Source organism: Leptonychotes weddellii, chromosome X, assembly GCF_054177405.1.
Source record: "Leptonychotes weddellii isolate Sample4059 chromosome X, ASM5417740v2, whole genome shotgun sequence".
NCBI lineage: Eukaryota > Metazoa > Chordata > Mammalia > Carnivora > Phocidae > Leptonychotes > Leptonychotes weddellii.
This window is the reverse complement of record NC_138385.1, coordinates 1,927,315-1,939,850: the sequence shown is the minus strand read 5'-3', so window position 1 is coordinate 1,939,850 and position 12,536 is coordinate 1,927,315. Positions and strand designations below refer to the sequence as shown.

Below are 12,536 nucleotides of genomic sequence, written 5' to 3'. Positions count from 1 at the left end.
AACCTTTTCTCTGTGTGTCTGTGTCCAATATCCCACTTCTTATAAGGACACTGGTCATTGGATTTAGGGTTCACCCTACTCCAGTGTGACCTGATCTTAACTTGATTACCTCTTCAGAGACCCTATTTCCAAATAAGGTCACATTCACAGGTTCAAAGCCACACTATTCAACCTGATATGCTGTCCTTATGCCAAACTGGAGTTGCTAAGCCTCCAGGCTGAACCACCTCCTGGCCATAGACACCACTGAAAGAAAGCATGTCCTTCAGGAGCAGCAAGTTCTAGGGCAGCTGAACACACCACAGGGGACAAGCAGTGCATCTGCTTTTCTTCTTGCCCCAAGGGTTGAGGTGGTGGATGAGGACAGGCCTTCTGAGAAGAGCCAAGACCCACCTACTCCAGCAAGATCCCCTCCTGGCTCAAACAGGTAAACAATCACTCATCTCTGCCTGTAGAACTTCTGCCAGGTTACCGCCTTGCAGGGCCCCAGGGTCACTGTCCCTATGTGCCCAGTGACAAGATGGGGCACAGAAATCAGTAAGAGCCTGTCTAGCTGAATGTCCTAGGGCTGAATGGAGCAAAACAGTCCGGTGTCCAGGGAGAGTATGTCACTCTTGTCTGTTTGATGCTTATCTGCGTTAACTTAAACCAGTGGCAGCCACAACATCTTAGGAAACTGTACTAATCATGGGGTTTGAGAGGGCCTACCATCAGGGTCCTAGCCCTGCCATTCTTGGGCCTGTTTATAGCTGTACTGTAAGTTGTCCAAGTTCAACCCGCCAACTGTGTCCTCTGCCTCCTCTGGAGAAGGAGGCTCCACAGTCCCCAGCCCTGCTCACAGCTGCCTTCTTTGCCAAAGTGTCTCGGGCGATTTGGATTGAGTGCATGCCGAGTCTGCCCAGCCCTGCAGGGAGCTGGGAGCCCAGGTGGGTGCTGTGAGTGGCTCTGGCCTGTGAGCCATTCAGATGGGATGGTCTGGGACTGGGGTGACAGGGCAAGGGCAGGCGATCACTGGTGATCTCACTACAGACGGGGCCCTGATTTGCTCTGATTTCTGAGCCCCGAGTATCTGAGCAAATTATGGTGCTCACTTGTCTGCAAATAGAGAGCAATCAATACCTCCTTGTACTTTGCAATGAATTGAGCTAAGTCCTGTTGAGAGCAGCACTTCCCAGTTGTGGCTGCTGTTTGAAGCTCCTGCCTAGACTGGGGGCTTTGTCCAAATCCAAGTCTGCTAAGTGGTATGTCTCCATGGCACCCTTGGAAGATCCTGTGGCTAGAGGGGCAGAGCACCTGTTCCTACAGGTCACTTTCAGGGAGCCCATGGACTGTTCCAGCTCTCATAATGCCAGTGCAAGCCCCTATTCCCCTCCCCAGTTCAAGTCCCACAACCATTTGTATGTGACCATGGTCCCTTGGGGCCACCTGCCATAGCACAGACTGGTGAAGAGAGCAAGGCTGCAGACCTTCTCTGCCCAGAAGGAGCTGGGAGTGTGAGGCCATCCTGAGGTCATAGCCCCAGGAGCAGGACTGCCCCCTCTTCTTCACTCCCTCGCTCTCTTGATCCTATTTGTGTAAACTTTTGTCCGTAAGAACTTTTAAACAAGTGGAAGATTTGAGAGCTCTTCACAAGGCAGCATTGATGGGACTCGGGGGCTGTCTTAGTTTGCTAGGGTTGCCAGAACAAAGTACCACAAATTGGGTGGCTTGAAGAACAGAAATGTATTGTCTCCCAGTTCTGGAGGCTAAAAGCCCAAAATCAAGGAGTAAGCAGGGTTGGTTCTTTCCGAGGGCTGGGAGGGAGGCCTCTCCTCGGTTTGTAGATAGCCGCCTCTCCCCGTGGCTCTTCACGTGCTCTTCCCTGTGTGTGTGTCTGTGTTCTGATCTCCTCTCCTTATAAGGACTTCGGTCATTTTAGATTAGGGGCCCACCCTACTCCGCTATAACCTCATCTTAACTAATTCCATCTGCAATAACCCTGTTTCCAAATAAGGCCCCAATCTGAGGCACTGGGGGGTTAGAACTTCAACATATAAATTTTAGAGGGGACATAATTCAGCCCCAAACAGTGCAGATCTCTGATTTTTCCTTATTTGTGTTTTGTGTTAAAAAAAAAAAAAAGCAATGAATGGTTTCAGATGTTTTTTAAAAAAGAGAACATAGAAGAATTAGGTTGTGCTGTAGTATGTATTTGAGAGGCATTTTAACATTTATTCCAGAAAATTCTTGTGGATGTTTAATACCCATCAGCTGGCTGTCATAGCTAGGGCAGCAGTAACAAAGTCCCACAAACTGGTGGCTCGAACAACAGAAATATATTGTCTCACAGTTCTGGAGGCCAGAAGTCCAAGATCAAACTTGCCGGTGATGCCCAGGAAACTGGGACCAGATTATGGAATGTTCCAGGCACCAAAGATGTCTCACAATGGGGAAGAAGGAAGGAGTTGTCATCAGAAGTGTGCAAAAAGGGGCTGGTCAGGGAGGCTCAGTGTGATGCTTCTCATAGTATTTCTTCCCTCAGATTCTGCAGTCACAAAATATCTGCAACCCCCCAGACAGCTTCCACGTGAGCTGCTGGCTGGTCCTGGGTTGCCTTCCTTTCTGACCCCACTGGTCAGGTCAGGCAGCCACCATCAGTTCCCCACACCCAGCTTTGCTCTGCCTGGTTATTTGAGAATTCCAGGCCTGGATGTGTCCTTGAAGGAGCCCAGCCCTGTGGGGAGCACTTACTCAACCAAATTCTGGGTTCTGTGGCACTTCAGAAAAAGCTGGTTTATGGCAGAGTGGGGCAGGAGAACATCACAGCCTTGTCCCCAGCTATGGCCCTGCTGACGTTGCCCCACACCCCTTGGCTCAAGTCTGAGGTAAGTTCCCCATCTCACACAGTGGGCCAACCAGGAGGGAAGCCCTTGTTTTAGGTGCCAAACCCTTTAGGGCCTTCAGGGAGGGCTGAAAGTTTGGGCCAGAAAGAGTGCCACACAAGGACACCCACAGGCTATATCCTTGGGGCTGTCCAGCTGTCACTTTCCTTCCCTTAGATACCAGACCTGCCTAGCATCCCAAAGGCCTCTCAGCATCAAGCATCCACATCTGAACTACTTGTCTCTACTGTCACCCCCCCCACCTCCCTGCACAACTGTGGAAGGGGCCTTCCCTCGTGCACCCTGGGGCTTGATTTCTTGGGTTCATCTTGTCTTTAACCTTGTCATGGATAACTCTTACCCACCTTCTGGACTGAGCTTGTTGAAATACCCTTTTCCAGTGAAACTGGCTACTGTCCCCATGAGAGCACTGGTCAAGCTTCCTTGGCCTTCTGCCTCACCCAATCATGGCAAGGCCTGTAGGCTGTGCCCCAGCATGCTGCCTGGCAGAGTAAGCTAGAGAGCAGTAAAAGCACAGCTTCTGGCACAAGGCCTTGTACTTTAACCCCCTGTGCCTCAGTTTCCTCGTATATACAGTAGTGAGTAGTAATACCTACCTCCTGAGGCTGCCCCAGATTCTAAATGGGATAATGCATATGAAGTCCTTGGCACAGCGCCTGGGTGCTTGCTGATCTGCAGGGCCTTCTTCAAATGCAGAGACCAGTATTGCCACCTTTCTGGCCTCTGAAAGAAAAATGTGGTTGTGGGTACAAGAGAAAGAGGTACTTCCAGAGACAGCTGGGGCCACACTAGATGAGTGCCCGTGATTTCCAGCAGTTCTCAGGCTAGCTGACAACTGAAGATTGGACTATAGAGCTATCTGTGGCTGAAGGTCTGGCAAGGGGATGGGGCTGGTGGGCTGCTGCAGGAGAAGAGAGGCTGGAAAGCTCCTGTATGAATTTGCTTTAATAAATTATCACAAACAACAGAAACTTAATCCTCTCACAGTTCTGGAGGCCAGGAGTCCTAAATCAAGGTGTCAGTATGGCTGTGTGTTTCCTCCAAAGGCTCTGGGGGAGAATCTGTTCCAGGCCTTTCTCTTAGCCTCTGGTATTGCTGGCAATCCTTGTTGGTTCTTAGCTTTTAGACGCTTCACTCCAGTCTCTGCCCCTGCTTTCACATGGCTATATTCCTTCCATGTGTCTGAGTACAAAGGTCCCCCTTTTATAAGGGCACCAGTCATATTGGGATTAGGACCCACTCCTCTCCAGTATGACCTTAAGTTAATTACATCTGCAGTGGCCCTATTTCAAAATAAGGGCACATTCACAGATATTGGTGGTTAGGAGTTTAGCATATCTTTTAGGGGAACACAATGCAACCCATAACAGCCCCCCCTGGAAAAGGTGCCATTTGAGCTGGGTCTTCAAGAAGGCATTGCTCAAGGGGGTGACAAAGAAGGACGAAGGCATTGAAGGAGAGGCACCAGCTTAGACAGGCTTGGGTGATACTTTGTTCCTATTTCCTCTCTGACATAACAAAAAAGACCAGTGAAGAAGTATGTTTTATTTGCCTGTGATGTTCTCAAGTGGGGTGTGTCCCAGACAGGTGTTTTATGCTGTCATCATTTTGCTATCATTGGAGGACACAGAGATCAGAGCTGCCCCTTGTGCACCAGGCACCCTGTCCCTGAAAGCCCTTCCATTTCCCTCTTGTCATCTCCAATGTGCTAGGTCTCAGCCAAGTCCGAGGAGGGACATAGACAAGCAGCCCACTGACCTGGCTCCTCCTTTCCTCTTCCTGGGACCCCAGAGGGGCCTTTCTAAAGTGCCAGTCTGATCATGTGAAGCCCTTCACCCCCCACGTCAAGCCCATTCCTTGGCCAGATCTGATTTCAGCATTTAAGTCTCCTGCCAGCTGGCCTCCAGTGGGACTATAGCTCCGTGAAGCTTCTCAGGTGTCCTTGGGCCTGGATTTGTGCACAGTCTGTGCCCCCATTTTGCCCCCCACTGGGCTGGGGGCTTCACCAGGGCAGGCCTGGGCCTCACCCCCATCTGGACTCCTTGTCTCTACTGTCCTAGTACCCAGAGGCAGCTGAAGAAAGGAATTAGTTGCTATAAGTGGGCTGGGTCTCAAAGGATGATCTTAAAGGATGGGTCTTAAAGGAGCTGGGGAGGTATAGTTTGGGATGCAGAGGACCCCCCACAAAGCCAGGGAGCTCTAGATTCTTTCTGGTTCTGCCCATCACCATTGCCCAAGCCTACTGGGTATCAGACCCTGCAGTGGAACCAAAAAGTACATCAGACTTGGAGGGATGTGTGTGGTCACTTGTGGGCCAGGTTCTGAGCACAGGAATCCTCAAAGGGGCCCTCTGAGTGCTGAGAATATCTGATCCTCTGTGAGCTCCAGCTCACAGGCACCTGGTCACTTGCTTTCATGCCCCAAGTCTCTGATATCCTACACCCACTGGCTCTCACTCCAAATTTGGTCTGTAGGTTTCCAGAGTATCTTGTTTGTCATCAGTCCCCATCAGTCCATATACCCAGAATTCCCACTGGCCTCACAAATAGCCACTTTGGACATTCCAGAGGGACCACAGCCAGGGCTCACCTCCGCAAGTGGATAGTAGCCTCATGGCAGCAGCTATAGACAGGGCATTGGAGCTGGGCGGTCCCGTTTCCACCCAGAAGGCCCCTTGCTGTGCCTGAAGGGGTCTGGGCTCATGGGTGGGGGATCAGTAAAGGGGTGTTTCACTCTCCTTCTCCTGGCGCCTGGAGGTCAGTGGCCCATGCTCAACTGTAGCACCAAGAAAGCCTAAGGCCAAAGAGGAGACAAGAGGGGGAAAAAAAGGCAACGGGTCTGGGTGTCCCACTGCATTAGCCAGGAGGCTCCTGAGGGAGAATGCCCTTGGACCCCTGGCACAGATGGGGAAGAGGGGGAGGTTTTTCTTACCAGCAACTCCCTGGCTCTCTTCCTTGGCTACAGTACAAGAGGTGAGGAGATTGTCCGCCTGCAGATCATGACACCTGGGGCAGGACTTCGCCTGATGGCCCCAGACCTGGAAGGAATGAGGTATGGGGGCCCTGCTGGGCTCCTTCCATGCCATTTTAGAGATGGGGTCAGTAGGGAAGGGATGCAAATGATCAGGCCCAGGGGCTGGTTGGTGAGAGACGTGGTCAACCTGAGTCCCTTACCCCCATCTCATTCTTTCCACCCCAGTGGTGACTGTCCCCTGGCCAGAGATGTTAACCATCTGATACACCTGATGCTGGGGAGGGTGAGGGACAGGGGGACCACAACCAGCAGGGAGCACAGAGGGCCTAGTCCCTGCCCCAAGACAGGAGGCAGAGATTCATGCAACAGGCAGGCAGGATGGTGAGGTGGAAGGGAGCTTGCAGGGTTTGCTAGGAGCCGGGCTTCAGGGAAGCTGGGGTGGGGGCAAGGGGAGATCTGAGCAGGGAAGGGCCAATTCTCTTTGGAGGGACAGGTGGAGAGAGGGATCCTGCAGCACTCTGTCTTCTATTCATTTAGCTATTCAATCAGCTAATATTTACTGAGCTCCTGATTCATACCTGACCCCTGTGCCAGGACCTGGAAGGCAGCTGTTAAGCGGCCAGACTGAGACCCTGCCTTATGAAGCCCAGAGTCTAGGGAAGGAGGCCAGAGTGTATGCCCACTGGGGCAGTGGGAGCTCCAAGCAGGGGCCTGTCACCAGCTAGAGGTGGGGATGGTTAAGAGAAGGCTTCCTGGGGGAAGTGGCATCCAAGGTGAGTCCTGATGGGTCTCCAGTTCTCTTTACTCTCCTCTTTGACTCCTCCTTCTCCACATCCCCACCCCAGTCAGGCACTGAGTCCTGCCCATTTTACTTTAGGGATATTTCCTATTCCTATTCTCCTATTGCCCCATCCCTAGACACTCCACATCTCTACCTGGATGAGATTTCTAAAAGGCAGAAGTAATCATGCCAACCCCCTGGGGAAAACCCTGCAATGTCCCCCACCTGATTGGGCTCTGCAGCCTGAACTCACTACCCCTTATATATCCTCCCTCCTTGGGCCCTCAGCTCCAGCCTCCCAGGCCTCCATATGGTGCCTGTGCACAGTTGTCCCCAAGAACTCTGAGCACCTGGAGGGCAGGGGCTGCAGGTAAGTGTTCCGTACATTCCCTTTGGCCCAGAACAGAAATGCGGGAGTGTTTGTTGCTGGAATGATTGAGGATCATCCAGTGTGACGATTTCTTTAATAAGGCAGTATTGCAAGCTGCTTCATTGATTTCCCCGAGGTGAACAATCTATGAGAAACAAGGGCAAAGTGACCCCAAGAGATGCAGGAGGAAGCCAGGCTGCCTCCAATGAACATCCTTGCTGTGTCTCCTGTCTTCAGAACCCACAAGGCTGGGGCGCCTGGGAGGCTCAGTCGGTTAAGCGTCTGCCTTCGGCTCAGGTCATGATCCCAGGGTCCTGGGATCGAGCCCCGCGTCAGGCTCCCTGCTCAGTGGAGAGTCTGCTTCTCCCTCTCCCTCTGCCTGCCTCTCTGCCTACTTGTGCTCTCTATCTCTGTCAAATAAATAAATAAAAATCTTAAAAAAAAAAAAAAAAAAGAACCCACAAGGCTTCTGGTACTTTGTCTGGGAGTGGCAAAGCTACGATAACCCATTGAGATCCCATGGGGTGCCCCTCCCCCACTTTCCAACGGGAGAATCAAGTTGGGGGAAGAAGAAAGAGGGAAAGCTAGAATTGACCAAGTCCTGCCCTGCCCCAACAGCCTAGCAGGTATTCCCATGCAGGATGTAAATGCAGTCACTATGTCCATTTTACAGATGTGGAAATTGAGACCCTGAATGGTCAAGTAACTTGCTCAAGGTAACACAGCCAAGAACAGGCAGATTCAAGACTCCCACCCAGGCTGCTTGACTCCCACTCTGTGCCTTTTGCTCCATAATTCAGTACACTACTGGGGACAGGGTGAAGGGGCAAGAAGGGGTGATATAAATACTTCGTATTTTTTAATAAATATATGATGAGTTTACTTGTGGGCATCCAAATGCAAATTGCCAGGAGGCATTTGAGGGTTTGTAGTTGAGGTTTTGAAAAGAGGTTAGGGCTCAAGAAATTTCCATGTTATATGCAGACAGATTAAAGTGAAATAATGGGATTCAATGTCAGTGTTTACATGGGGTACAATGTAAAGGGAATCAAGGAGAGAAGAGCCAGCAGGCTGAGCACAGATCCCAGTGTGGAGGTGGCAACTGCCTGGTCATCCCCCGCTGAGGGCGGCTGGGGATGGCAGTCAATTCTAGCCATGTTGAAGATAAGCTGTCTGAGGGCCAGTCTGAAAGGCATTGGAGGTATGGGTCAGGAACACAGAGAGGTGGGAACAAGTAGAAGTCACTGGCTTGAAGGTAGTAGTTGATGCCATGGGAGCAGAGGAAGTGGGCAAGGTGGTGGAGCATGCACATGGAAAGGAATGCTGAGAACACCAAAATTACAGGGCAGAAGAGGAGAAAAAAGTGAAGGAGACTGGGAAGGTATGGCAAGGGAGGTAGGAGATGGTGTCACAGAGTCAGGACAGACAGATGGGGGAAAGAAGGCAGAAGTGGCCCACTAGGTCAGAGAGAACAGAGGGAGGTTGAATTAGGAGGTTAGGAGCAGTCTTAACATCATGGAGGATTATAGTCCAGAACTCTGCAGTCAGACTGGGTTCAAATCCTAGCTCTTCCCCTTGCTACCTGGGGAACTTGGGGCAAATTGGTTGGGCTCTCTGTGCCCACATTCACTCATCTGGAAGGTAGGCATGGATAAATACAGTGCCCATATCCTGGGGTTTATGTGGATGGTTAATGCATGCAGAATCATGAGATTGGCGTCTGACCCTCAATCAACAGTCGCTATTAGTAATGAGAATTTGAGAATTGGCCAGTCCAACAGTACCAGATTTTAAGTTCCTTGGAGATAGTTGGCATTTAGGGATGAGGTAACTTCCTTCCTCTGAGTGTGGGTGGCTCGTGGGTGGTTAACTTATGTTTCTTTCCTCCATAGTTCTTCCCCAGGCTCCAAAGACAAAGAGGCTCCCAGCCCTAGAGAGGCCAAGAGAGACTTGTTTGGTGAGGAGGCCTGCAAGAGCCCCAGTCCAGACTCTGAAAGGTAACTCAGTGCAGGGACATAGAGCCCATGTGGCCCTTGGTCTAAGTCAATGGATGGAGCTGGGACCAGGACTGTCCAGTTCCCCACTGTGTCCCCAGTGCCTAAGGCAGTGCAAGTCCTCAATGAATATTTGTTGAAAGAATAAATGAAGGAATGTATGAGGCCTGGAGAGGGGCAGGCCCCTGCCAAGAGCCCTCAGGGAGCCAGTTGCAGAGCTGGACAAAACTCTAGGCCAGACCACCCCACCCCAGCCTTTGGCCCAACTTCACTGTGCCTTTGTCCCCATTGAAAGCAGTCCTGCTGATGGCCAGGGCAAGCAAGGCTGCCAAGTCAGCAGTTTAAGGAAGTCAGTGACCAAAGGATACATGGGCCTCAACAGAACATCTAGCATGGACTTCCAGGATGGCCTGTGGATAAAGGGAGACATGGTAGAGGCTGGCAAGGATGTGAGGCAGAGCCAGTGGGGGATGATGAGTCCAGAAGGGATGGTTGTGCCCAGCCATCCTATGACCATCTCATTGAGTTGTCCTCCAAGCCAGACCAGGGAAGCCTGGGTGTGGTGAGCAGTGGCTGAGATTTAGACAATTTTTCAATGGGATTCTGGTAGCCAGTAATGGATAAGAGCCCACAACCTTGCCTGTCTGCCACCATTTTCTCAGTGTGGAGTTCTGGATCCCCAGTGGGGACTCAGCCATGGAAATGAGGGAAGGGGACCCAGGATGTCTTGGGGATCTTGTTTCTGCCCTGGGCTCTGGTTTATTAGTGGCCCCAAATGCCTTGCCCCTTGTTCTTTTCAGCCATTGATCCCTCCATTGTGCCAGCCTCCTCCTGAGTTGCCACTTTGCTCTATTGTTTTGGCTTCACTCTTGCTCCTGGTCCATTAGGTTTGGAAGAAAAGCAGAAATACTTGCTGGTGTCAGGTTGGCTCTAGTTGGAGCAGCGCAGGGTGGCAGCCGAGAGCCTGGGCTTCTAGTCCTTGAGGCTTGCTCTCAGGACATCTTAGTTATATTAGATCAAAACCTAATCAGAGTCAGCAAATGCTTCTCTTCCCGTAACAGGTCAAGCACACAGTCAAGCGATGGCAATGTGGGATCCAGAGCCATGAGCTTCCTACCTGAAGGCTTGACTGGAGCAGACATTGGCTCTGGGAGAGGAGGGTAAGCTGCCTGGGGAAGGCAGGTGGCCTCAACTTACTGATTCTCTCATGTTCCGGTGACAGGCCAGAGTCAAGCTGCCAAAACTGCTTGGGTTGCTGGGGACTGAGCACTGTCATTTCCCATAGTCCTATGTACAGCTCGCTTCTCCAGTTGCTGCCACCACATCCTTTGTCCCTGGGCTTTCCACTTATGGGAATTGCCGATGCTTGAATCTTGCTCCTTCTACCTTCTGCCACTGGCTCTCAAGATCCTACAGAGCAAGCACAAGGGCCCACTTGCAGCCGGAGGCCCAGCCCTTGCCTGGGCAGGCATCAGGAGGTAGGATGAATGTGTGGGGAATGAGTGAAGGGACAGACTAACAAACAAATGACCAAATGATGGTCATTTGTTTCTTCTTGGCTGAGCTCTGAGGACAGGCTGAAGGAGGTCCTTCATCTCTGCTTTCTCCCTTCCCTTCCAGAAGCCCCAAAGCTCCTTTTCCTGCCCCACCAGCCTTTCCTGGCCAGTTATGCTCTTTGGTTCAGTGAGAGGAAAAGCAGTGGCCCCTCTGAGAAGACAAGCATGTCTGGCTGGGCTCAAATTCCTGGACCTGGGTGGAGTCAGGGGCCACTTTCTCAGGTGATTCAGGAAGTGGCAAGGTCCCACCTGTCCCCAAGTGGTTCCAAGCCAAGAATGAGTCATCCTTGGGGACAAAGAATAAGTATGCTGATGTTGGCACAGATAGTTCAGCTCCAAGTTCAGAGCAAATGGACAAAGAGGAATGACAAAGCCAGTGTCTGCCGAGAGCCACAAGGGCATGCAGATACCAGGAAAGGCCACTGGGCTGGAGCCTTGGCTCTTTGAGCTGTCACTAGCGGGGAGGACTCTCTGAGAACCCAGCACTTGCAGCCTGCATCACTATGTGCTGGCCAGCACTTGTGCTATTAAGTGAATTTGCTGGTTGCTGTTGTAGACTTCTGCTTCATGTTTGAATATTCATCCAGATCATCCTTCTTGCTTACACACCTTCATAAAGTAAAATCTTTGCTTTCTGCTTTCAGTTTCCTTAAAATAAAGCCAAACATCAAGTTACCTTACAAAATAATCTGAAGAATTGTCTAGATTTTTATGACTTTTAACCTTTCAAGATTCAAGAGTTTTATACATTGTCTTACCTATCCTTATTTTGACAGTGATTTTTAAGAAACTTGCCTTTATTATATTTCCAAGGAAAATCTTTCTTTTTTTTTTTTTAAGATTTTATTTTTAAGTAATCTCTGCACCCAGTGTGGGGCTCGAACTTACAACCCTGAGATCAAGAGTTGTATGTTCTACCAACTAAGCCAGCCAGGCGCCCCAGAAAATGTTCTTTCTTTCTTTTTTTTAAGATTTTATTTATTTGTCAGAGAGAGAGAGCGCGCACACACAAGCAAGGGGAGCGGCAGGCAGAGGGAGAAGCAGGCTCCCCGCTGAGCAAGGAGCCCGAGGTGGGACTTGATCCCAGGGCCCTGGGATCATGACCTGAGCCAAAGGCAGACACTTAACCGACAGAGCCACCCAGGCATCCCAGAAAATGTTATTTCTTATGCAGAAAACAATCACTCCTTTTCCATTCACTTTTTTTCCCATTCACTTTTATGAGTTTAATAATTGAATTTAGTAATTATGGTTGGAAGTACAAATGGGATAAACAGATTTGAGAACAAACATGAGGAACTCTTAGTGAACATGCTACTCAAGTGCAGGCTTGCACAGGCGATGAGGTGAGCTGTGACTGCTCAACGTGCTGTGAGCATCAATCTGCCTGATTTTTTAAAATTTTATTTTATTATGTTATGTTAGTCACCATACAATACATCATTAGTGAGAAGGCAACTGGGAAGGGCCCCGAGTCCCCTTTGATCTGAGGCCTCATCAGGCATGTGTGCTTTCTCCCTCAGCTCCAGTGCCACTCTGGCCTCTGCTGGACCAGCTGACTGGAAGAGTGACAGTCCAGCAGACCTGGATGACAGGGAGGCACACCTGAAGGGGTAAGTCATCAGGCAACAGTGCTGAGCTTCTGAGGTGGAGAGAAAAATTCAGGTATGCATTAGCCTTTGGCTTGGAAGGTGAGGCCAGCAAGGCCTGTGAGCTGGTCCAAAGCATGTGGCAAGAGCTGAAGCCCCAGCTAGAGCCCTCTAGCCTCTGCCTCTGCGGCCACAAAGCTTTCCACTACACCTTGTTGCTTCCAGCCAGGAAGTCTTCCATAATCAGGAAGTCACCCACTCTTTCAATCAACAATCACTCGAATGGCACCTGCCCTGTGCTGGAGGCTGGAGCACACAGATATGGCTGATGGGAGACAAAGCCTGGCCCAGACTGGAAGAATACATTATGCTGGAGCAGGGAAATGGTGGG

At 50.7% G+C, this 12,536-nt stretch overlaps 1 protein-coding gene across 6 annotated transcripts in view; it reads left to right on the top strand.

Annotated features, from left to right (window-relative positions):
* The window catches only part of ZNF185 (zinc finger protein 185 with LIM domain), a 61,254-nt gene that overhangs the window by 32,725 nt on the left and 15,993 nt on the right, over positions 1 to 12,536 (top strand). For 3 of the 6 annotated variants that reach the window (XM_081808094.1, XM_081808095.1, XM_081808093.1), the window contains exons 11-14: positions 344 to 427; positions 8,899 to 9,003; positions 10,062 to 10,160; positions 12,080 to 12,169. In XM_081808094.1, the coding sequence (XP_081664220.1) occupies positions 344 to 427; positions 8,899 to 9,003; positions 10,062 to 10,160; positions 12,080 to 12,169 (378 nt within the window). The remainder of the gene's footprint in view (positions 1 to 343; positions 428 to 8,898; positions 9,004 to 10,061; positions 10,161 to 12,079; positions 12,170 to 12,536) is intronic. The other 3 variants (XM_081808097.1, XM_081808096.1, XM_081808098.1) reach the window with 2 other exon arrangements.